Raw genomic sequence first — 26,131 nt, 5'->3', positions numbered from 1 at the left:
ACTGATTAAAATGCATTGAAAAAGGTTCAGGGAAAGGATCTGCATTTGTGTTTTGATCTACTCCCCAGCACAAGGATGCACTTTTCTGATTAGAGAATACAGGCTGCATAGTGCTGAATAATAATTAACCATTTTTACAGCCCCCACCTCCTGCTACCCATAATTGCAAGCAGACGCACAACAAGGTTAAGTGAAAGACACAGAGCTAAAGAAATAGCCATATAAGAGGGCTTTTTTATTCATTGACCTATTAATTGATCCCAGTTAATAAAAACATTAACTGCTGGCCATTTCCAAGATAGGTATTATGAAATGCTTTATTGTACACCTCAGATAGGCTTAATTGTTTTTAAAAAAACATAGGCACTGATCCCCAAAACAAAATGTAAACAAGATTTGTCTGATAATACAATATAACGCTCTTTCTTCATCCAGTGAAAAAAGAGCAGAGAGACTGGTTGGATTAAAACAAGGTTTTGCTGTTAGCATATAAAGCCCTAATGACCTAGGATCCAAGTACTTTACTATTACATTATTATAGCACCATTCCTTGAAGGAAAGAGGCAGTGTACGTAGTGCTCTCCCTTCGCATTTTATCCTGACAACAACCCTCAAGGTTGCTCGGCCAGTCCCTGCTTGGCAGTCTAACCCAGTGAGCTTCATGGCCGAGCAGCAATTTGAACATTGGTCTCCAGGTCCCAGTCAAACACTAACCGCAACACCACATTAGCTCTAAGTGTTTAAGCAGTGCCTCCTGCTACATCTTCCAAGCTGTGCATTAAAATCAGCAGGGAATGATGCCCTGCTTTTTGTTCCATTTGTAGAAAGTCATAGGAGGGCTATGCCCAACTTATTGGAATTTCCTCCCAGGTATTTTCAGGGGGCATGGATAGTGAAAGGGGCTCAATCCCTGGTGTCTGCATGACTTAAATTTGCAGTATCAATAGCAAGCTAGGACAGTGAGGAGGAGTAAGTCCCATGTTTCTGACCTCTCTCTTCCCAAGGCAAATCTGTTTAAAACCGAAGAAGAGCACTTAACCATTATGACATAAACCTTGCTTGAGACACAGAGAGCAGCTGCCAAGTTTCTGTGCACAGAATAGATTAGCAAAATCCAGATTAGAAAAAAAAATTAGTGTACAACTAAAAAAAGCAATGCCTCATCCTGGTCGGTAAATATAGTAGCCCTTAAGCATTTAATATGGATCTCTTTCTCCACCTCACACACTGCTTTACTGCTGCATAGCTACCAAAGCTAAAATAAAACAAAAAAACAAAACAAAACATTAGAAGTCCCATACCATTTCAGCAACCCTTGGAAGTGAAATTTGTGAATGGTCATTTTGCTGCCTGAATGGCTGACTATGCTTTATGTCAGGGGTCCCCAAACTTACTGCGTTTCAGGCCATTACCCGAAGCACCAATCGCACGGTGGGCCGGAGGGCAGGGGAGCGCACGCCCATATGCATGCGCACACGCTATTTCCAGCGCTCTTCTGGGTCGCCGGAGAACCAGAAACAGCTTGTGTGCATGCGCACAGGCCTCCTCCAACCTGGAAGTGCGCCGAAAATTATGCTTGCACATGTGCGCAAGCTATTTCTGGTGCTCCGGCGACCTGGAAGTGGGCAGCCGCACCGGTAAAAGCGGGTGGCGGCAGTGGGCGGTGGGGGTTGCCGCAGGCTGGATAAATCGGTCCTTCGGGCCGTAGTCTGGGGATGCCTACTTTATGTATTACTAAATGTATGATGACCCACTGAACACATGCGTATGCTTTTATGTTTATACTTGCAGTTCTGTACATTCCTAATAAAAATAAATATAAATTTGTGGGGTTGTGGTTTTATTCCGGCTCCCATTTTAAACTGTGAATTTTTTTAATTAGTCATAAGTATTTCCTTTTATTACTCCAAGCCAGGGTTTTTCCGTGACTTCACACCCTTGGGGAACTCTTTCCACAGTGACTCATCTTGCCAAGCAACCCCTGCATGTTGGCGACAAAACTGTTGTGTATTACAAAGAATTCTGGCAATGAATTCTGTTCAATCTGGGTTCTGTGCCAGGCTTGCTGGGTGTAGATGTTATCCTACAGCAGGATACCCTCAAGATGTTATGGACTACAAAACCCATCATCCCTGACTATGCAGGCCAAGGATGACAGACGTTGTAGTCCATGACATCGGAATGGCATCACACTGGCTACCCCTGTCCTATGGAAACATAGTGCATCCTAGATTCTATGTTTTGGTGCTTTCCGGCCTTCTGAACTGATGCCCTAGTAAATTATGCTACATATTATGTTACAAAAAAGCTATTTCACATGCTCGTGATTTTTAATCTAAATCTAAGACTCTATATAACTAGGCAAAGTATGTTTTTATTCAAATAAAAGACAATGGTATTCAAGTAAGTCAAACTCTGAGCAGACCCAGAGTTAGTAATGATGAACTTATGTCCACTGATTTCAATGTGTAAGCTCCAAGTATAACTTAGTTGGGAAGAATGGAATATAAAAATCAAAAGTTCTTACTATCCAGAGGCAATATGGGGGCCCTGCAGATGCTGTGAACGACAACGCCCATCAGCACCAGTTGTTACAGCCAATATTCAGGAATGATGGGAGCTGCAGACTAGCAACATCTGGAGGGTGCCATGTTGTCTGCCCTGCTACCAAAAAAACAACGTTTTGAATTTCCAGAATTCCTGAATCTGAATATTGTGAACAAGTGAGAGAAACTTTGAATAAATAGGTCTTTCATATCTATTTCTTGCAAAGTAAGATGTGACTTCAATTTATGGAACATTTTAAAAAGCTAATTCATAACAAACTTCAAACCCAAACAGAAATGCTGCTAACAGCCAGGTATACGACTAATGCCAAAACTCTAATGCCAGAACTCACCATCTGAATGGGTTTCTTGTGCAAGTCTCTCTCCGTTACTAGCTTCTCTTGGTCAGTGACATAGAGGCCTTTTTGTGCCAAGGCTTGGATAACTGCATCATGGCCCAGGAGCGGTTTGGCAGCATCACTCTTGAGAATAAGACTCCCAGCACGACAGTAGAATTCAGCAGATAGCAGCGATTTAACAACAGGAGGTTTAATATGTTCCTGGTCATACTGATCCGTATAAAATGGTTCTCGAAGATCCTCTGGTACATTTTCTACAAAAGAAGAGAGAAAAAGTTTTGAATTACATCATTATTATAGTAGGAAGTGCAAAATTCCTACAATTTACGTATCATTTTTAGGAAACAAAACACTCACATTACAAGACTGCCTTTCACTCCCCACCCTGAAGAACTTCCCAAAGCTAACCTGGGGGTAAGAGGGGTAAATAATGCCAACTTTAATTATGCACATTAGTTCCTGCAGAGCTGCAATGGGTCAAATCAATGATTTGGTACGCAACTGCAAACCTTTCAATTGGCTTACACCATCCTCAGGTCAAACTACACAGGCTGTCAGAAATCCATGACTGAGATCCCACCCTTAAGGTTTGTTAGCAGGCAGATGCTTTGAAGAAGGAGCAGGTGGTAGTGGGACTGGGGGTGTTAAAAAAGCCCTTCCAGCTGCACCATTTCCCCAACAGAAATAGCCCCAGCCCCAGAAGCTGCCCCTAGCTCAGAGGGGAAAATTTCAACCAGGCATCTGGAATGGGGGGAAAGTGTTCATATCCTCCTCCGGTGCCACTTCCCCACCCTTGTATTTTACCACTAGCCTGGTAGTCATGACGCATAGAATTCTATTGCATACTCCATCCCTCCTCAGCAGCGCCCAGCAAAGACAGTTTGCTAAAGAAGGGGAGTTGCTACCTCTGCACAAAGCAGCTCTCTGTTCCTCCTCCGCTGCACACAGCAGGCTAGTGGGAAAAGGGTGGAAGCTACTATTAAGTGGCTGATTTACAAGGATGCACTTCCCCGATCTTCAAAGCAGTTGCATAAGGTTGTCAATTAGTTGTCGTTGTTTTTAATGTGAGGTATTCCGATTACTGCTTTTCCACATTGTTTAGTCTGGTCCCCAGGGACACCATCCTACTTGATGGAGCAAAGCTAATAAGGAACCAACAAGTACTGCATGAGTTGCACAACATATAGGGGGAACCATTTTAAGTTTTTAATCACAGCTTAAAGCAATTCTTTACTCTTTATATATTGTGGGGTTTGGTTTTATACTTCATCCTTGCCACACAACATAGAATCATAGAACTGTAGAGCTGGAAGGGACCACGAGGGTCACCTAGTCCAACCCCCTGCAATGCAGGAATGTCTGCCCAATGTGGGGCTCGAATCCACGACCCTGAAATTAAGAGTCTCATGCTCAACCAAGCATTTTTTAAATGTGAAAAACTTCCAACCTGTGCCAGTTTATTAATAACATCTTTATCTATTACTAGCTGGCCCTGCCACACGTTGCTGTGGCTCAGTCTGTTAAATGGAGACTCAGAGAGCCCCTTCAGACTCCCCTCACCTTCAGAGTCCCCCTGTTTTATGTGTGTTGTGTTTATGCAGGCGCATCCCTGTGATTCCCCCCACCCTGTGCCGATCCATGACGTATCCTGCCCCCTCCTCTGCCCACCCCCCGGCTTATCCCTGTCATTCCCCCCACCCTGTCCCGACCCATGACGTATCACGCCCCCTCTTCTCCCCACCCCCAGCTCATCCCTGTGACTGGTCCCACTGTGTCCTGACCTATCCCGTCCCATCCTCCCCACCCCACCCCCACCCAGGTGTGTCAGTACCTCCATTCGGCCTAGCCTGTAAAGGCTTTGGCCTAGTATGTAAATGGAAGCCAATGTGCTGTTGAGAGGGAAGATTTTATAGGTACAGTACCAGTGTAGCCGCTGCTAGAGGGTGCTGGTTTGCAACCTGGTTCTTTTCCCACCATGTACTTTAGTATGAGTTGTGTGTTCTTGGGGGGGTCTTACATGGCCCAGGTGGGACATTTGTCTTTGCAAGCTTTATAAGATCCTTTGGACATTCGCATGGGACGTTGTGTCCAAATTTGAACACACTTGGTTAAGCGGTTTCGGAGAAAAGTGGAGACCCGCCCACTTTTACCTTTATATATATATATAGATTGCACATTTGTGGAAACAATGCATTAGGATGAGCCGGCTTTTGTCAAACGTGCCTGACATGGAATTAGAATATTCCTTAAACAACATGTGGGCCCCATCAAAGAGAAGAGGATGCCTTCACCCCAGTATGGCTCCCTTTTATCACATACACAGTCAAACAAGACAACAACAAAAACCCACCGACAGTATGCGAAACAATCTGATTAACTTGACACAACAATTCTGCCCGCCACACAAACAAATCTCACTGCAGCCAACTAAACACAGCCAACCATGCCATGGGCCCCGCCCCACCCAACCTCTCTCACTACCAAGGAAATATAATAAACAAACAGAAAGAGAACCTACCCAAATGACAGCGACATAAAACCCCCAATACACACTAAATATAAGAATATAAGTTGAAACAAGCCAGCTTCACAGCCCATTGTTTGAAGTTGGCTATTTAAGCAAACCAGAGCTAAATAAGTCAGTAAAGCATGAGACTCTTAATCTCAGGTTCGTGGGTTCAAGTCCAGAGTTGGGCAAAAAGATTCCTGCATTGCAGGGGGTTGGGCTAGAAGACCCTCATGATGCCTTCCAATTCTACAATTCTAAGATTCTATGTTTTTCTTCAGAGTTTAACACCAAATCAACTTAAAATGAAAGGAGAACTTTCACTTGCCACTTTATCACCATACTGAAGGAGATACGAGTTTTGAGGTTTTTAAAGAGAGATTCAGAATAATTTTCATAGCCCCAATGAAGTTCGTTGAGATTTACTGTACAAACATTGCTTTGAAGTAAGAACATGGATTGCTTATCTTCAAATCAGAAAACCACAACTTCCTTTATAGGGAGAGAAAACAGCTTGGCGAGTTACAGAGCCTAACAACAAGCAGGAAGATCAACAAAAATGTCAAAGCCTTAACGTATGCCTCATCTTTCCTGCCCTGCCTTGCTACCCTAATTAGATTTTCAAAATTATCCTGTGATTCTCTTTACCATACCATTTTGTTCCTTCACAAGAACTGAAAATATGTTTTCTGTTACAGTATCTTTCAAATAGAAGCAGGTTTGAAGAGGTTTTAAACATGTGCTCTTGTTTATATGGCTAATTTTTTTAAAAAAGGACTCCTGACTCCCACTGAATTTAATTTTCTCTTCTGCAGAACACATTCCAAAGTAATCCCATTTCTGTAGATTAAGTTGCTTGAATTCACACAGATTTGGCTCAGAATAAGTATTAATGAACTATAATAACTATTCACCCTGCTTCCAAAAAATTTTGATACGAAAATTAATTAGCTTAATACTACATTGGCTTACTTCCACTAATACTTCTGAGGTAATAAAAAGAATTTGTACTTGCATATATGAGCATCAAGCTTTATTTCAGTCACAGACCAGCATAAGATAAAACATACGGATAAACTGAACACATAAGACTCAAAACAGGTAAGGAATAAAAACTAGTAATTAAAAAGTGATTCTATGATACATACTTAAAAAGATAGAAACAGGGACAAACAGCTAAAAGTGAATATAAGGGAGGGAGCGTGAAGGAGCCACAGGTCTTGCATCATTTGTAGCGCAAACCATCCTTCAATGAATAGCCATCATGACAGTGCAGAATCTAGCAACTGAGCATGTAACATCTTGAAATAGCAGGGAGGTATAAAGTTGTTCTGTGTGACCTGGGAATTTATATAGAATAGGCAAGATGAACCTATATTTGTATAAGTATTGGCAGTGAAAAAAGACATATTCTGTTGTTTCTAGTTGCCCAGAGCCACATGGGCATTTTCTCTCCTCGTACGATGTCTTCCTAAAGTGGCCTTCCTGGATGGCTGAAGGGAGGGGCCTGGCAGTGGGCCGGAGTGAAAGTCCTTCGCTGTTTTGTAATTTCAAGGTTGGTTATATATGGCATCTGGGAGGTGTCTTCTGGTTTCACTGATTAAAAATTTCGGCGACTTGGCTACATCTGCTTGGCATTTGGTATCTTCCATGCGCTGTTTGACGGTTTTTTTTGGCTTGTTCATACCCAATGTCAAGTAGGATCTGCAGGGTGAAGCCTAGAGTTATTATGTTTATCACTGCAGGTTTCCATGTCATTTGGAAACCATTCTTAATAGTTAAGGGAGCAAGGCCACCAATATACCATGGGCAAGGTTTGGGCCTTTTGAAAAGACCATGATTTTGGTTTTCTGATAATGTACGGTAGTTCTAGTTTGCTCTCCTTGCAGTATGCTGCCAGTGTTTACATGGTTCTTTTAATGCCTATAGGAATTCTTGAGAGGATTGCTGTGTCATCTGCATAAAGCAGCACAGGGATATGCTTTCCTGCTAGTTTTGGAACCAACAGAAAAATGGAGGGATGGGATGAAGTATACTCAAAGAAGGCATAACTAGATGGTTGGAACTTTTCATAGGAGCACTCCAGCCTGAAATATTTCGTTGCGGGTCCCACTTATTGCAAGTAAAAGACATTCAGCCCCATGTGCTGTTGAGGCAAGTACAGTAGTTGTGGGCAAATAATTCTGTCTTCTGTAGCATTCTGAAATGCACAGCAGTCCTCTCCAGGTGTCACAATCCAGCTGAAATCCTGTTGAAATCAGTTGTGATTGTGACTTAAGACCTGTTAATTTCAATGGGACTTAAGTGCAGCTTTTTTTAAAGTGCTACAGGCACTTTCTTGAGAGGATTGCTGTAAAGCAGCACAGGGATATGCTTTCCTGCTAGTTTTGGAGGGTGGGATTTCATGTTGTGGTAGAGGGGTACCACATAATTTATATAGAAATTGAATAAAAATGGGGCCAATATGCACCCTAGCTTGACGACTTTCTTGGTTTCAATTGCATTAGATGGCCCTGAGAGTTACATCATACTTTTAATGAGGTCCCTTCATGTAGTGTGCGTATTAAGTATAGCAGGCATCTGTCTAGTGTGGAGGTCTCCAATTTTCCCCACAGCTTAATTCTGGATATAGAGTCAAAGACTGCTCTAAAGTCAATTAAGGCCTCATAGAGGGAGACAGTGTTACTTAGATGACTACTTCTCTATTAGGTGTTGAAGAACTAAACACTGGTCGATAATCAAACAGCCTTCTCTGCAAGTATACTTTCTAGTTTCAGTCAATCTTGGAATTTCTGTTGTAGATGTCTCACATACAGTTTACTTATTGTGTTAAGGAGACTGATTGGTCTATAGTTCGCAGGATCCTTTTTCTTGCCTTTTTTGTATATTGGGACAATGAATGAATTTCCCCAGTCTTTGGGAATACATCAATAAGTATCAATACATGTGAAAAGTGAGGCTAGGGTAGGGGCGAAGAAATCTAGGTTGTTTTTAATGACTTGTGCTTGCCCCTGTTTCAGACGAGCTACCAGGCTCTCAATCTCTGTCCTTGTTACAGGGCCCCACTTTGGGAGGTTCGCTATGCTTTGAGTGATTTGGCCTCTCACACCATCCCACCTTGTAGAGTTCCTGAAAATGTGTCTTCCATATCCTTGGCAGGATATAACATTCTGTCATTGGCAATCTGTTAGTTTAGGAGAGTCTTATGCATCATATAGATTAACAAAAGCTCAAAGGTAATCAAATCACAAGTAACTACAGATTTACACTAAAAATAAACTTATTTTTTTGGTTACAGGTAGGTATCCGTGTTGGTCTGACGTAGTCGAAACAAAATAAAAAAATTCCTTCCAGTAGCACCTTAGAGACCAACTAAGTTTGTCATTGGTATGAGCTTTCGTGTGCATGCACACTTCTTCAGGTACCTAAGGTGCTACTGGAAGGATTTATTTTATTTTATTTTTTGGGGTAATCTTTTTTTAAAAAAGACGAGAATGCTAGTTTATACAGAAGGATACACTGTCCAAATTACTTAATGGCTTTCATTTCTTCCTAGTGCAAGCTTCATACTGTATAGGAATACTGGGAATAAAAACATTTCTACTGTAGCTTTCTTTCAACAATGAATTTTGAATTTAAAAAACACACATTCATGTTATGTCGTTCATTCATAAATTTGGAGCTGTGAATTAGGTTTGTACAGCTGAGTTTGTCCAGTTGAGTTAAGCATAACGACATTTGAGAAACAATAAGTCTGCTCTGATCTTAGTATAAGTTGATGGAGTGAATACATAACCACTGCAGCTCAGAAACCACGAGAATCCAAATCCTTATAGCAGATAGCACTCCTAAGGGATAACTAGATGTGATGGCGCAGCTGTGTGTACTCATCTATCACACTCATGTAAAAAGCAGAGGCTGGGGAAACTGTGAGGAACATCTTGGCACTTTGTAAAGATTACAAGCACCTCAGCAGTAGACAAGGCCCAGCCTTCTTCCTAAGCATGGTCCAGGAAGAAGATCACTCCTACAATCACAGTGAACTGGGGGGCACAACAAAACAATAAAACACTCCAGCCTTACTCTTGAGCTTGGAGCTGCAAAGGAAATAAAGGATCACTTCTACATTTTCAGTGCTTCTGAGGCCTTTTGAGTTTATCCCAAACACAGGAAAACTACTGTGAAACACCTTACCCTTTCCTCAACTTCAAGCTGAAAAAGAGAGCTGGGGATTGTTGTGGTGCATTTCCAAGTGCACAGTACTTTGTTGGAGATAACCCATTCCTTCTCCAGCTTCTGGGTTGAGGTTCACCACGCTCACTAGAGTGTGGGGGCACTTACCCCGGCAAACCTGGATAGAAAATCTTTTAGACTTTCATTGCACAAAAGATGCTTCAAGTCTTGATCACTTAGTTTTCCTTTCCTTTGTTAGCTCTACAGTATTGTATTTTTAAAAAACTGAGGGATACTTCAGAAGTAGACTGCAATCTGGCATTAAGAAAATAATTTGAAGCTCCAGTGGACATGCTTCAAACAGCTTCTGGAGATACAGATAAAAAGAGGACGTCTTGGCTCATGAAAATGGACAGTGTACACTTAGGAATTCTAGCTAACCTATTTCTACTTGCATAAGTACCATAGATGTGCACTGTGGGTTTTAGCTTTAAGCAGCATATTATAAATGAATAAATGAATGAATGAATGCATGTAGCGATTGTGAACAAGAAGCATGGAGCTCCCACCTCAAGTTTACAATAAGCCAGTAACTAGGAACCCGATACTAAATTTGGTAAATTAATGTTCTGCTTGCTTCTCTGCTATCCCAAAGGACTATGAAGTCAGACAGTGAAGCTAATGAGCAGTTTTAACTAGCTATTTGTGCACATACTGGCTTGCCATAAGTATAACGTTGGTAAGATTATCAACTGAAGTTAGTACGAATGACTTTAAGATGGAGGAGATATAGCATCGGGAAGTAATTTATGTTCCACTTTCAGAAAGCATTTACCACAGAGAGGCTGAAATCTTGATTATAGAAACACAGCCCAGTTTTATGTCGCTCTGAAGATTCTGCGGTAGAAGCAGAGGTTTCCCCTGGGAGCAGCCTATACTACACAAAGCAGGCAAAGTTGGACAGCTCTGCTGCTTATTTCGTTAGGCACAGGCAACTAAGATGAGACACAGGCAACTCCACCTCTGTTCTGTCCTTACCTCACCGGTAAGTGTCACTCCTGAAGCATTGGTGCCAAGAGCTTAACTTGAACCTCTGGCTCTATATAGAACAAAACATTCCCAAGTGCAAGATACAATACAGATCTCTGGATCTCTGCCCCAAGTTACTGGCAAGAAAAATGAAGGTTTAAGAAAGATCCCTTGCTTCTCAATTTAACCAATAATTAATATCCTTTGTTGCTACTAAATATACAGTACTCACCAGAGCCATAAAGCAGTACGATATGATCCTAAGAATACAACAATCAATTTCTAAAAGCAACAACAGATATACCGGTAATATAACCAACACTATAACAAACAACAACAAACCTTAACAGCAGCAAGACTAATAATAGTAATTATAATTATAATTATTCTTATTATTTATATGCAGCCCATCTGACTGGCATTAAACTTGGCAACCATAAAACTAAGAGTTACATATTAATGGCCTGTCAAAATAAGACTCTGAGTTTTGATGGAAGAAACACAGGAGGAAGCCTGATGAAGTTCAATCAAGAGAGTATCCAATTTCTTGTGCTCACTCAATAAAGGTTCCACGATGACACTGACAGCAAAGCCTCTCCAATTTTTCTTGATTCCATGGCAGATCTACTATATGGGAGCAAGTGGTCCCTAACGAAACCTTGTCCTAAGCATTGAAGGCAAATACTGTACCGGGTAGGGGGGGAAAGAGCTCACATGGTCAGCAGATTCATGAGTTCTTGCCGGAATGGGCTGCTTAAGTCAGCAGGTGGGGAATGGGATGGGGAACACATTTTATTTAAAGAAATAAATCTACAAAGTCCACAGCTCTATTTATACCAGTTCTCCAAGAAGAGGGCAGCTAAAAGTAAAAACAAAATTTAAACAATAAAATTGCTGATGAATAACTACAAACCATCCAAATCATTCAGCAAACAGGTAAAGCATGAATTTCCAGGGTATTTATAGATGGAAGCAAGCCTTCAAAGGGGGGAAAGGCTTAGTTGTCCATCTAAATCAGGGATTTTTTTCCTCTAGATTTTTAAAATAAAAGACAAACAAATTTTATTGGTTTTTGGACAAATGTAAATACACTAACCATTAAACACTTATCCAGCAGTACAGCTAATGGTGTTTGTTTTATTCATTGACCCTAGACATACACTTGCACATTAAATATTCAAACATATGGACCTCTAGATGTTGTTGGACTCCTCCAGCTCCCATCATCACAGCCACTTTTTGCAAAGGGAGCCCTATCACACCACCTTATAGTAGTCTGTGTCAAAAGAGGTACAGTGGTACCTCACAAGACTAAATTAATTCGTTCCGCAAGTCGCTTCGTATAGCAAAAAGTTCATCTTGCGAAGCGCGGTTTACTATTTACCCCGTTTACCTGGTCTACCCATTTAATTAATGCATTCCTATTCATCTTGCGAAGCGCGGCCATAGGAAACTTCATCTAGCGAGACGCCTCGTGCAATGCAAAACGCTTTCGTCTTGCGAGTTTTTCATTGCACGAGGCATTCGTCTTGCAGGGTACCACTGTATGTGGGAGGTATCTTTTCCAGCAAGAGGAAGAGCTGCTTTATCATCTACAATTGATAAGATGCACACCTACAAATCCAGGAGGATGCCAAGGAGGAAGCCTTTCAAGCCTGCAAACCTGATGCTTATTTGAGTGCAACACACACCTTTCCAGTTGAAATTGGTTTTGCATGGGGATTCAATTTATTTACCTTACTCAGCTGACTACTAACCTCAGGCAGTTGTTCAAGGACAAGACTGCCACTGCTGGTTCATATGGAAATGAAATACTGTATATATTTAGCTTTGAAAAGCCATCAAAGAATTCCAGAGGGAGGAAGACAACAGAAGCACCCTAAGTACACATAGGGGAAAACTTCTTCTTTTTTTAAGTGCACAAATTCTGTAAGTATGTAGCTCTTTTTTATTATGATATCCCCCAGTGAGCAACATCAACATAGTTAACTTGCAGAAAGATGGAGCCAAGGGAGCGATAGAACACAGAAGACAAAGCTATTTGTTGTTGTTGTTTAGTCATTTAGTCGTGTCCGACTCTTCGTGACCCCATGGACCAGAGCACACCAGGCACTCCTGTCTTCCACTGCCTCCCGCAGTTTGGTTAATAAAGCTATAGGATAGTCTAATTTAGTTGCTGAATCAATGTAACAGAAACAGACAAGTTTCTGCAAAGGCAGTGGCGCACCAGAGATCAACAAAGTCAGATTGATATCCAATAATATCTACAAGATGGGTGTAGAAGAAAAAGCTCCCAAATAAGCAAGTATGAATCATCATCAAGGATGTACAACCCATCCTGGACAGTGGAACTTCCCTCTTACAGGCCTTGGGATGGTAGGTCAGTCCTTGCTTACAGACACCCATCTAACCTAAAACAGCTACCCACCAGCAACAATAGACCACAGAAAAGAGACACAAACAGAAGCCTCAAACCCTGCAATATAGGTGAAACTCGGAAAAATAGAATATCGTCGAAAAGTGCATTTATTTCAGTAATGCAACTTTTTAATAAATTTTTTACAAATGCTTTCTTTTGGAAATTCCACAGTAATAAAACAAATAGTTACAATAATAGAAAAATAAACAAAAATAAACATCGCTATTACATTTCATTAATTCCATTCCATTTATAATTGACCCGCCTAACGATAAATAATTACAATTACAACAAATAAAGGCTTGACATATCTTGCTTTGTATGTCATGCATCTATCTCATATATTGGTTTCACCTTTTAAGTTGCATTACTGAAATAAATAAATGCACTTTGACGATATTCTAATTTTCCGAGTTTCACCTCTATATCCAAATACCCTTTTTCTCCCCAAATCTATCTCCTCAGCAATGCTATTATAGATCCTAATAACATTAACGACAATATCAATGATTTCATCTGCTCCATTTTCCACTGTTACATGCTACTATCTGCTGGCAAATGAGACAAACAGCCCAGTCCCTACATAAAATACAAATCTCACAACAGAAATAGCAATATTCAGAAAACAGCATCCCAAGAGACACTGCCACTGACCTTAGGGTGGCCTTTCTCAAACAGTGGGACTTCTAAGGGAGAGCTGCTGAACTGCAATTTATCAAACAATTTAATTCTATCAACTGTGGCTTGAATTAGGTTAAACGTTTTTTATCACACTACATGCGTTATTAGGATTTTTGTGCCATCACTTACACATTCTTTGTAGATGGTCATGGGTAAAATAGGTCATGTACTTCCTGCATTTAACTTCCCTCTGTTTACAATTATTACCACAGCCGTATATAGGCCACTTCTGGACAACTCACAGAAATAATTCATGCTTCTGATGAGTGGAATTCTAAGTGTATGGATTTTGCACCTAGCACCATTGGTAGGTTCCAGCAAAAACAAAGCAGATTCTCCAAAACTGTCATCTGCCCAACTCTGTTTTAGACCAATAACGATATTCATTTCCAGACTTTCACCCAATAACTTGTAGTTCTGAATAATTTTTAAATAGGATACCGGTACATTAAAATCCTGATCTGAAGTGACAAGCAGAAAGCTGATCTGCTGAAAGGCAGCCTATTAAAAAAAGGGGGGGGGATACAAGACCACCCAAGCGATTACAAGCATGATTACTTTTCTGGCCTCTTGGAGCAAAATCAGACATGACATCAGGAGGTGTATACTTTTTGCTGTGGGGCCAATTCTAGCTTTGAGGAAAGGACAACTTAAAGCCATAGCTGCCATGTTATCCCTTTTTTAAGGGAAATTCCCTTATGCTGAATAGGCTTCCTCGCGAGAAAAGGGAAAACTTGGCAGCTATGCTTAAAGCTCAAATTGCACTGGAACAAAGTAACTGCAAGTGTCAAGTCACCTTGCCACTAGTGCTACACGGTTAGATGATGATGACAAGGTAAGAGGTGCATCTTAATCAAAGACAAAGTTAAGCATTCCACCTCCTACCTAATTCAAGATAGGCCAATATCACACACATACTACTTGTGCAGCTATCACAGCGCTGCCAATCTGGGCCCTATGGGTAACATTCATATTGGCATGGCCTTTGCCTATAGAGGGGCAAATAGAATACAAACTGGTTCTGAAAACATGATTTACTACACTGGTTGCTTTTAGTGTGATAAGGTAGTGAAGTTTACAATTAGGCTGGAATGAGGTGGCAAGAATCTGTGCAATACATCAACATGGAAGGCAGATCAATGGGGGAAAAGGTTTCTTGATGGTACAAAGTTTGAATTCCACACCTTTGCTGAATGCAGGTTGCAAGTTGTGGCGTTCCCAGCCATAAAGATGTATGGTAGTGTGTATACCAAACATGGGGGTTGATATTTGCATTTTAGTGAAAGGTGTATTTGACTTGGATCCAAGATGTTCTAAGTCAGGCATCCCCAAACTTCGGCCCTCCAGATGTTTTGCACTACAATTCCCATCATCCCTGACCACTGGTCCTCTTAGCTAGGGATCATGGGAATTGTAGGCCAAAACATCTGGAGGGCCGCAGTTTGGGGATGCCTGTTCTAAGTTAAGGCAAAGCAAGTAATTTGTCAGGCCCTAACAGTGCATGTCCAGTGCAAACTGCTTTACACCCAGACATACATTCATTTTGAAGGAGCAAGGTTCAAAATACACCTCTGGAACTCATCTTCAGAACCTTTTATTGCACACATTAATATAAGTATTTCTTTAAAAAATCACAAGAAAATCTTCTAGTTTATGCAAAAAGCCATTGATTGTCAATTAAAACCAATCTAATAATATGTTGGGACAGAGCCAGTAAATCAATTTACTCTGCTGAATTACAGTAATCAATAGGTACTACTGAAATGTATCAGAGCCACAAGATTCCTGAATGAATACTGCATTTTTCTTCAGTGGAGTATTCAAAATAATTAACTAACAAAAAAGTAACTAAACTTTATTTGCTTTACAGAAATGACAGTGTTAAAAAAATACTACCGGTAGATTGTGGGTTGCTAGTGAAATCTAATTGCAATTTATACAATCAGACACGCAGTTTATTTACTATAAATAACCTTTCAAAGGGTTAATAAAGTGAGGCTTCGTTAAGTTGTCAGTGCCAATTAACCTAGAATTGTGAAAGAAGAAATGGGCTGCAGCTATAAGAAGCAATGCTAACTCCTGGGTCAATATGTTGGACAAGACAGATAAGCTCCAAAGACTAATTTTTGTAGGCCTGCTACAATTCTACTCATGAAACCACACTTCAAAAATAAAACTATCATTACTTTTGTATTTGTAGTCTTGGAGTACAATGTCTGCTTTCAAAAACAAATAGCCTTTTCACTCTTCAAAGCAGGGGTGAGGAACCTCTGGCTTGTGAGCTAAGCTTAGCCTGCCAGGGGGGTTCCCTTTGGCTCATGATGCAATTTCTCCCCAAGCCATGCCTACCTGTCACTCAGCTGACATAACTGAGTGATGTCAACTGATAGGCGGGGGGGAGGGAGGAGTTCAATCATGTTGACTGCTGGTGAAGCAAACCCCTGCAGAAAGCAAAACTGAAGTATCCACTAATCAGCTGGTGAGCAGAGTTCAATCCTACCGGGTCCTGCTTCATTTGTGGGGAACACAATGGCAAAGAAGCCCCCTTTCCCCACACTTCAAGTCAACTCTGACAGGTGGGTGAGACAGCCCATGTATCAGTCACCTGACAGCATGATGACATCATCTCCACCCCTGGCTGAAAGGCAAATGGATCTTTTGTGGCATATGCGTTCGCAGGCTGATGGTGGAGCATACGGTTGCCGCCAATGATCAGACTGAGTGACCACATTCACCCGTCACAATAAGCAGCCTGAGTTGCTGTCTTATTGTGGTTCACTGTGCACAAACAACATACCGGTACTTGTGCACGTGGCCCAGCCATTTCCACTTCACTTCTTTCATAAGTGCAAGCAAAAGAAGCAAATCAGAAAACTACAATAAAGACAAGCTTCCCATTACATCTAAACCTGGTTTCTTGATTCACTAGAAGCCAGGATTTCTAAGCCAACAACAAACCATGACTTCAGCCTGGCAAGCAATTATGGCTTTTTAGGAAGCATCAAGCTTTAAAAAGGATACAGACCAATACTTAATTTAAATCTGCACCCCTAATATATATAGATTGGGACGTGGGTGGCGCTGTGGGTTAAACCACAGAGCCTAGGGCTTGCCAATCAGAAGGTCGGGCGGTTCGAATCCCCGCGACGGGGTGAGCTCCCGTTGCTCGGTCCCAGCTCCTGCCAACCTAGGAGTTCGAAAGCACGTCAAAATGCAAGTAGATAAATAGGTACCGCTACAGCAGGAAGGTAAATGGCGTTTCCGTGCGCTGCTCTGGTTCGCCAGAAGCAGCTTTGTCATGCTGGCCACATGACCTGGAAGCTGTACGCCGGCTCCCTCAACCAATAATGTGAGATGAGCGCCGCAACCCCAGAGTCAGTCACAACTGGACCTAATGGTCAGGGGTCCCTTTACCTTTAATATATATAGATTAATGTGCTCAATAAAACTTTTAAGAATACATATATAGACCCAGGTGGCGCTGTGGTTAAACCACTGAGCCTAGGGCTTGCTGATCAGAAGGTCGGCGGTTCGAATCCCTGTGACGGGGTGAGCTCCCGTTGCTTGGTCCCAGCTCCTGCCCACCTAGCAGCTCCAGAGTCGGTCAGGGGTCCCTTTACCTTTACCTTTTTATATAGCCTGCAGGTCTTAAATCCAGCCAGGATTCGGACATTAATAGGAAATTGAACTTATTTGCTGCTTCCTGGTTTGCTTCTCCCACATGTAGCAGGGGCGGAGTAAAGAGGGAGTGATTGGGCAATGTGCATCAGCATGCTCCTTATGCACAAAAAACCATAAAAAGCCAGTAAATATAAATAAAGGCACAGTGTAAGTTCCTCTTGTCCCACTAGGGGAATCAAGTAATGTGTGCAACTTTACAGGCAGACAACCCATTTTAGGTATCAAAAACAAGCCAGTGAACTTTTCCATCCCTAAGAAAAAGTGCAGAGGTTAATGAGTCTTCAGGTTACCCAATTGATGGAATAGGTCAAGAACAAACATATGCAGTACTACTGAAACACAAGCCACTTCACCATTCCAATTCAAAGATCAAGGCAAGGATTAATTGAATAGTCACTTGAAACAATAAAAACAATGGCAGACACTATACAAACAGCACATTTACACACTAATAATTGTTTCTCTCAGCAGGAAGCAAAAATGTCTATAAAGCAAATTATGGCTTTCTCTGTGAAGAGGAGTGAAGAGGAGTAATGAAATCCATTTGAAATAAAAGATGTTCTTACTGTCTTTGCTGCATACATTGTTCTTCAACATTCTACTTAGGTACAAAGGGGATATCATTTCACTCTTTCATACTGTATGTCTTATTTCCAACTTTCTGTTCCATCTTCAAGTTGATGTGGAAGTTTCACTTGAACCTATTGATTAAGATTACTTATATGCCACTTTTCCACTATCAACTGTGCCCAAAGTGGCTTACAACAAATATTCAAAACATCATAAAATAATTATATGAAATACAGAGCATGTCAATCAATAAATTTAAAAAGGCAAAATAAACAATTTAACAAGCATAAAATAAATCCAATATTACTAAAAAACAAAAATTATAGGTTTAAGTATATAAATACAAAGCAGAACAAGGGCTAATTGACAATTAAGTTTCTGGTACTGGTCTTCCTGCACTCCCAGAACCCTGGCTTAAATAGGGTTTTGAAGGGAGGAGTTCTCTTACCAGGCTAAATAGCGTACACTTATCTTCCATATTCTTACTCTAGAGGAGGCTGGCAGCAGCAAAAGGCAAATGCTGGAGAACGTAATGATGGTCAGCCACTTCTCCAACCTCCTGGAAGTGCCAACTGCTGCTGCAGTTCTTACTGCACCTCAAAACACCTAGGCAGCACAGTTCAGAGGGATAGGGTCATCTCATCAGGAATGATGACCTACGGCAGGCTCCCATGTTCCAATTTCAACTGCCTGCAATCTAACATACTTCAGTGTCCCACACTTATTCCACAGGCAGTTGCTGTAGTTAGATCAATGCAATAAGCTAGCACCTTAGCAGAGTTAAAGATAAAAGATTGTCTTGCTTGCATTCCCCCCACCCATAACAATAAATTGCATACCCCCATGTTGAAAATAAATTATTCCTTAATTATTCCTGATCCTATATGCATGTCTGCTTGGAAATGCTCTCACTGAATTCAGTAGGAATTACTGCCCAGAATGAGTGCCTAAGCCTTGGGGCTCATAGACACATCTTCTCTGTACTTGATTACTGTACTCTTGGTGACTAGCAGCTGAAAATGCAGGAATGCCGTTTCACTTGTTTACCAGACAAAAATGATTTCAACATTACCACAATGTGTTAATTAAGATGTTTTCATGATTATACCTGCAGAACTGAATCTTAAGAGGAGTGGAGGAAGAATAATGTTACACCATTTCAGAAACGTCCCATAGTTAGTTGTCCACAAATTTCCAATAAATCAGCATTTTCTTACACAAACCCATGATAATTAGAGAGTAAGGAAAAAAAATGTTTTCCAAAGCACTGAAAAAGATAGTATGCAGCTTCCACAACTGAAACAAAACAAAACACTTCTTTGATGGCCTGCTATAGGACTTGCTATGGTTTGGTTCATTTCCGTGATGTCTGGGTAACCATCTGAGGCACCCCAAAGACCTTTTGTCATGTCACACACTGACAGTTTGCAGATGACATGTTTAAAAAACACACCCCACCACCATATTTTTGCCCTGGTACAATAAGCAACAATGCCCTGGCTTCAAATGCAACAGTTGCAGAATTGCAAGGAAGAGGAGGAGGAACCTTTTCCTGTTATTCTACAGACAAAATTATGGAATCACTACTTCACCTTTCTTTTGGAAGAATCATCACTGGTTATTAATGCATGCTATTTAAGAATAACCCATTTAAAAGCTATATATCTAGCCTGAAATCCTTTGTTCGGAAAGCAATCTATTGCAAATAACAAAGCTAAGGCCTAGATGATAAGCAGCAGGAAGTCTCTCACCTTTTAGAGAGTACTGTATTCAAAGAATTCACTTCAATACAATCAAGCAATGGGAATTCCTCATAGGCTGTGAAAGGTGACAAGTGTCATGAAATGTCCTTCTCTCCGGAGGGAACCTCCAGCTCCCACTGACTCTTTATCTTGCCCAATTGACTGCAGGCTATCCTCAGATGTTAAAAACTAACAACGCCCATACATTTCTCCCATTTTCTGTGCCAGCTACTAAAAGGAAAAAGGTGTCTATTTTATGACAAGGGGAGGATGGAAGGGGAGGAGGGAATTGCCTGCACACATCATCCTGCAAGATCTGCATTTTAAGAATTCACAGAAATACAAGTTGCCATTTACTCTTTCATGAAAACAATAGCAAACCCCCCCCCCCAATGAGATTAAATATTGCAGAAACAAAAACACAACTCACACCCAGGTTACTTATCATATATATCACCACCATCCCCTTCCCTGACACAGTCCCCCAACGGCTGGATGATTCACCCCAGTAAAGAGAACCAAGTCACGAATGACGGATGAGGAAAAGGCAGGTGATAAGAAGACATGCTAACCTACCTGTCCCGAAGGCTTTGGCCACCAGCCACGCTAGATTACTGGCGATTTTCGCTCTGTTGAAGTCGTAATGATCAAAGGGTTTGATGGCAGGGACAATGAACGTCTTTCTCATTTCCTTGACGTCTGCGGCATCCCCCATTTTCCTCCCCTCCCCCCCACACCCCGGGCCCACAGAGCCTTAATTTTATTCTCAAAAAATCGATTTACATGATTCACCTTCTAGAAGGCAACCTTCAATATATAGAGAGATATTATATATTTATATATATCTATATTTAAAAATCTAGTAATATATAGGTCTTCCTTGTCTTTTTAGGAGACCGTAGCAACGGAGGATGGAGGCGGTGCAGCGAACTCAGCTGTGTTTATGGGGCGAAATCCCCCCCGCCACCGCTTCCCCTCCCGCTGCATAGGAATGTGAAAGAAATGCCCTCTTTTTCTCCTTCTCCCCCACCCTACGCCACCCCACCCCAAGGCCCTTTGTCCAAATGCCCTTTTTCCGATTCCGAACAAATAAATTGCAACCGCAGCCGATGGCCAGCTCGGAGACTCCTCGGGCGAATGGTGAGGATTATTGCTGCTGCTGCTGATGTTATTATTATTCTTGTTGCTTCTTCTCCCCCCCCCCCGCCCGCCCTTTTTTTTTTTTAAAAAAAGAGTCTTCCCCACAAGCCTCAAGAGGAGGCTCCTGCTCGGCTCGGCTCTCCCCTCCGAACTGCAGAGGGGGCGGGGAAAGGGGGCCAGACTCTGGAGGGAGGCGGCCGGGATTTTCCTGCAGCGGCTCGGGAGGAAGCGGCGCCCAAGGCAGGGAGATGTCCGGGCGCTCCAGATACGGCTCTCCAAGCGGGAAGGCGAGGGAGGAACCCGGCGGCCGCGGCGCTTGTCAGTGCTCTTCCCGGCGCTCTGAGGGCCGCCTCGCTTTCTCCGGCGTCGCCCCTATGTCGCCCCCTTCCCAAGCTTCGCCACAGCTTCCCTTCCTCCTCCTCCTGCCGCGCTCAAGACTGAGGAAAGCAGCCGCGCGCAAAGACGCATGCGCGCTCTCCTGGCTAGCCACTGCCCCCTCCTCATCGTGCGCGCTTCCCTGGCTTGGGCGGAGCTGCCGGGAGAGGAGACGGGGTGGGGTGGGGGATAGACCAGGGGGAGGCGCAGAGGGGTGTTGCCTTACCCCCCCCCCAACGTCCCGCACCGACGCCCGGCTTGGGGAAACGGAGGGTCACGTGGCCGGTACAATGGGGCATTCTTGACGCGCGCGCTCCAGCTCACCATCATCTGGTTCCAAGGAGCCTCAGCGACCAGGGCGGAGGCTGGCCCACCACCAGGGCGCATAGCTGCCAAGTTATCCCTTTTTTAAGGGATTTCCCCTCATGCTGAATAGGCTTCCTCGCGAGAAAAGGGAAAACTTGGCAGCTATGCCAGGGCGCACGGGGTGGGGTGGCAAATGGGGGACGGCCTCTGGCAGCTGAAGGCTTGGGGCAGGCGGGGTGGGCGCGCGGCGGAGCCTGGCCGTTCTCTGCACAGGAACAGGCTGAGGATGCATGCTGAGAGAGGAAACAAGGCAGCTTTCGGGCATGCATTGGCACCGGCGATGCCCCATGGTAATTATAGACTTAGTCTTCTCCCGTCGCCGCCTTTTGGGTTACCATCATGTCTATTATTAGCTCACCTAGTTCAAGAGACGTTAAGCTAGCCCTGCTATTGGGGGGGGCACTCCTAATTTTGTTGAGGAGGAGCCCCCCCCCTCGGATTTCTACCGCAGAGTCCTGCCTTCAGGGCATCAGTGATTGACAGGCCCATTCTGGAGCGCGCTTTTCTTTTTAAGTTGCATTTGACTACACTGTGGGAAATGTTGGCCAAGTATGATTTCAATAAAGCATGTTGAGATTCCTACATTGCAGGGTGTTGGACTAGACCAGGGGTCAGCAAACTTTTTCAGCAGGGGACCAGTCCACTGTCCCTCAGACCTTGTGGGGGGCCGGACTATATTTTGAAAAAAAATATGAATGAATTCCTATGCCCCACAAATAACCCAGAGATGCATTTTAAATAAAAGGATACATTCTACTCATGTAAAAACATGCTGATTCTTGGAACATCTGCGGGCCAGATTTAGAAGGTGATTGGGCCGCATCCGGCCCCCGGGCCTTGGTTTGGGGACCCCTGGACTAGACTACCCTTGGGGGGTCCCTTCCAACTTTATGATTCTATTGAGAAAAACGTGAGTGGCCACTATCACTAGTGCAATCTCTTAGAGTCAATGTAAGTTACCCTGATACGGTAGATGGGGCAATTAAAACATGCCTTAAATTTGTAACTACCGGTAGGCATGTTTATCACTAACTGGGCTATCTGGGGAGAGAGTCAGGGAGACTCATTCCATGTACCAGGAAAGAGTACTACAGTATATGTTATATAGCCTTGCCCTCAGGCCAGAGCGAGGAAACGGCTACAATTACTGTACTTCATTCTAAGCATGCAATGTTGTTGTTGTTGTTGTTTAGTCGTTTAGTCGTGTCCGACTCTTCGTGACCCCATGGACCATAGCACGCCAGGCACTCCTGTCTTGCACTGCCTCCCGTAGTTTGGTCAAACTCATGTTCGTAGCTTCGAGAACACTGTCCAACCATCTTGTCCTCTGTCGTCCCCTTCTCCTAGTGCCCTCAATCTTTCCCAACATCAGGGTCTTTTCCAAGGATTCTTCTCTTCTCATGAGGTGGCCAAAGTATTGGAGCCTCAGCTTCACGATCTGTCCTTCCAGTGAGCACTCAGGGCTGATTTCCTTAAGAATTGATAGGTTTGATCTTCTAGCAGTCCATGGGACTCTCAAGAGTCTCCTCCAGCACCATAATTCAAAAGCATCAATTCTTCGGCGATCAGCCTTCTTTATGGTCCAGCTCTCACTTCCATACATCACTGCTGGGAAAACCATAGCTTTAACTATACGGACCTTTGTAGGCAAGGTGATGTCTCTTCTTTTTAAGATGCTGTCTAGGTTTGTCATTGCTTTTCTCCCAAGAAGCAGGCGTCTTTTAATTTCGTGACTGCTGTCACCATCTGCAGTGATCAAGGAGCCCAAGAAAGTAAAATCTCTCACTGCCTCCATTTCTTCCCCTTCTATTTGCCAGGAGGTGATGGGACCAGTGGCCATGATCTTGGTTTTTTTGATGTTGAGCTTCAGACCATATTTTGCGCTCTCCTCTTTCACCCTCTTAAGCATGCAATAGTGAGGGACAAACTACACATTACATCCACATGTGTACTGTATAACAAAGTTCATAACTAGTATTCCAGGACATACTGTCTCTGACAGTAGAGGTAGTAGCCATTGATAGTCATATCTTCCATGAATTTATCTAACCCTCTTTTAAAGCCATACAAGTTGGCAGCCATCAGTACATCTTGTGGGATCAAATTCTATAGTTTAACTTAGTGCTATGTGAAGAAAACACATTCTTTTGTCTCTCCTGAATCTTCCAACATTCACCTTCATGGCCCTGGGTTCTAGTATCGGAGGAAGAAAAACCTCTTCCTAGCTATCTTATCCACACAGTGTATAATACTTCACACCTCAGACACCCCTTCCTCCCCCACCCTACCCCCCATATTAAGAACCCCCTTGATCATTTTGGTTGCCCTTTTCTGAACCTTTTCCTGCTCTTAATGTTTTCCTTTTTTAGGTAAGGCAATCATAAGTGAACATAGTATCCCAAGTTGTGGCCATGCCATCGATTTGTATAACAACGTTATAATTCTGGCAATTGTATTTTCAATCACTTTCCTAATGAACTCCAAGATGGAATTGGTCTTTTTCAGAGCTGCTGCATACTAGGTCAACATTCTGACCTTGAATTCTACAGCGGATAAAACACATCCTCAATTCCTTACAATTATCAGTTTGGGATGAAATGTCACACAGCTCCCAAATCCCTCCCCTCGCCTTGTTAAATATGACTCTCAGTCTGTGAACTATCTTATTTTCTAGAGATGTCATTTTCCAACTCTGCTTCATGAAACTCTGGTGTTAATGTGGAAACATCACCATGCTTTTAATAAGAAGAAAATCAGTAATGAAACAAAACTTTCTCTGGATCACTTGCCAGACTACTAGTCTTCCCCTGCAATACATTACCACAAGGGAGTGTTGGATGTGTTCAGCAGTGCACATTCATGAGTGACAGTAGTGAAACCCAAGATGCCTAGTCACTATTTCATGTGAATTGAGTGTATGGACATGCCTCATTAATATCTGCAATGTGTGTAGGGGTTATCTGGTAGACAACGTTAAGTAGGGATAAATGTTCCTAGAAGGTATATGGTTTGAAATCCTCTGTTCAGTAGAAGGTAACCAATTACTGTCATGTGGAGAGATTGTAATTGGGCCTCTGAGCAAAAAAATGTTGCACATCGCGTGTAAAGGTCCTTTTTCAACACTTCATTTACATTCACTGTGCAAGAGCAACCCATCATCCCACTGCTTGGTTCATTGGTCAGGAGAGTTGGCCACTGTAACTGTCATAATGACAGAAAAGGGAGATAAGAACAAAATAGAATTACAGAGCATCATCCCTTCAGTGTTAGCCAAAATCATTGATCTTAGTTCTGTAACTCAACTCCTGTGAGAGGAGAAAGAAATAGTAGCAGTGCTGAACAGTGTTTCTTTATTTTCTTTATTAATTTATTAAACTTATTAGTTGCTTGTCAGCCGAAGGTCTCCAAGGAACTTACAGCAATGTTTGTGTATATGTATACATGAACACACAGAGAGAGACAGAGAGAGAAATACACACTGTCATAAGGGAAAGGGGGAGGGGGAATCACATCAATATATTGTCTAAAAGAGCTTTCCAAACTTTTCATATTGGTGACACACTTTTTAGACATGCATCATTTCATGACACAGTAATTTATTTTTACTAGCAAACTGGAGGTTAAGCTAACCCAGGCTTCCTCAAACTCAGCCCTCCAGATGTTTTTGGCTTATAACTCCCATGATCCCTAGCTAGCAGGACCGGTGGTCATGGATGATGGGAACTGTAGTCTCAAAACACCTGGAGGGCTAAGTTTGAGGAAGCCTGAACTAACCCCTTCGCTGTGGTTTAAACCACTGAACGTCTTAGGATTGCAGATCAGAAGGTCAGCAGTTCAAATCCGCATGACAGGGTGAGATCCCATTGCTCTGCCCCAGCTTCTGCCAAACTAGCAGTTTGAAAGCACACCAGTACAAGTAGATAAATAGGTGGCAGGAAGGTAAATGGCATTTATGTGTGCTCTGGCTTCTGTTACAGTGTTCCATTGCACGAGAAGTGGGCCACATGACCCGGAAAGCTGTCTGTGGACAAACACCGGGTCCCTCGGCCTGAAATCAAGATGAGCGCCGCACATCATAGTCGCCTTTAACTGGACTTAACTGTCCAAGGGTCTTTTACCGTTGTTGTTTTTTTACCAGCCTTGGGAGCAGCGAGGGGAGCACTTGCCTGACGCACCTACATACTGCAGCCGACACGTGTCGTAACACAGTTTGGAAAGCTCTGGTCTAACATAACATTTTGGGGGGTGGGGAGAACCACCTGCCTTATAAATAACAACAAACAACATTAACTATACTGTATTTTAATAATAAACAAACAATACTCCCTCCCACTAATTAGCAGATAAAGAACTATTCCCCCCCTTGGAAACTCCCCACCTGAAAGTCTGTTAGTCTGTTATCAGGCCAGCTGTTGCAAATCAGAAGTGGGTGGGTCCGCCGCCCTACTCTTCCAGGGATGATCCTGCATCTCCTCTCTCTCCAGGTGGGAGCAGTAGCAAGGCAAAACAGGAAACTACTGTAGTAGCAAAAGTTTTACCTGGTT

General features: G+C 42.7%; 1 protein-coding gene across 1 annotated transcript in view; it reads right to left on the bottom strand.

The window, feature by feature from the left end:
* Nucleotides 1-21,307, bottom strand: part of CAMSAP2 (calmodulin regulated spectrin associated protein family member 2) — a 79,505-nt gene extending 58,198 nt beyond the window's left edge. The window contains exons 1-2 of the mRNA XM_035121788.3: nucleotides 20,283-21,307; nucleotides 2,900-3,159 (exon numbers count right to left, since the gene is read on the bottom strand). Of these exons, the coding sequence (XP_034977679.2) occupies nucleotides 2,900-3,159; nucleotides 20,283-20,421 (399 nt within the window). The 5' untranslated portion in view covers nucleotides 20,422-21,307. The remainder of the gene's footprint in view (nucleotides 1-2,899; nucleotides 3,160-20,282) is intronic.
* Nucleotides 21,308-26,131: the final 4,824 nt, after the last annotated feature.

This window comes from Zootoca vivipara, chromosome 7, assembly GCF_965207765.1.
Source record: "Zootoca vivipara chromosome 7, rZooViv2.hap1.1, whole genome shotgun sequence".
Lineage (NCBI taxonomy): Eukaryota > Metazoa > Chordata > Lepidosauria > Squamata > Lacertidae > Zootoca > Zootoca vivipara.
The sequence above is the reverse complement of the archived record's forward strand: the minus strand, read 5'-3'. Positions and strand labels throughout refer to the sequence as shown.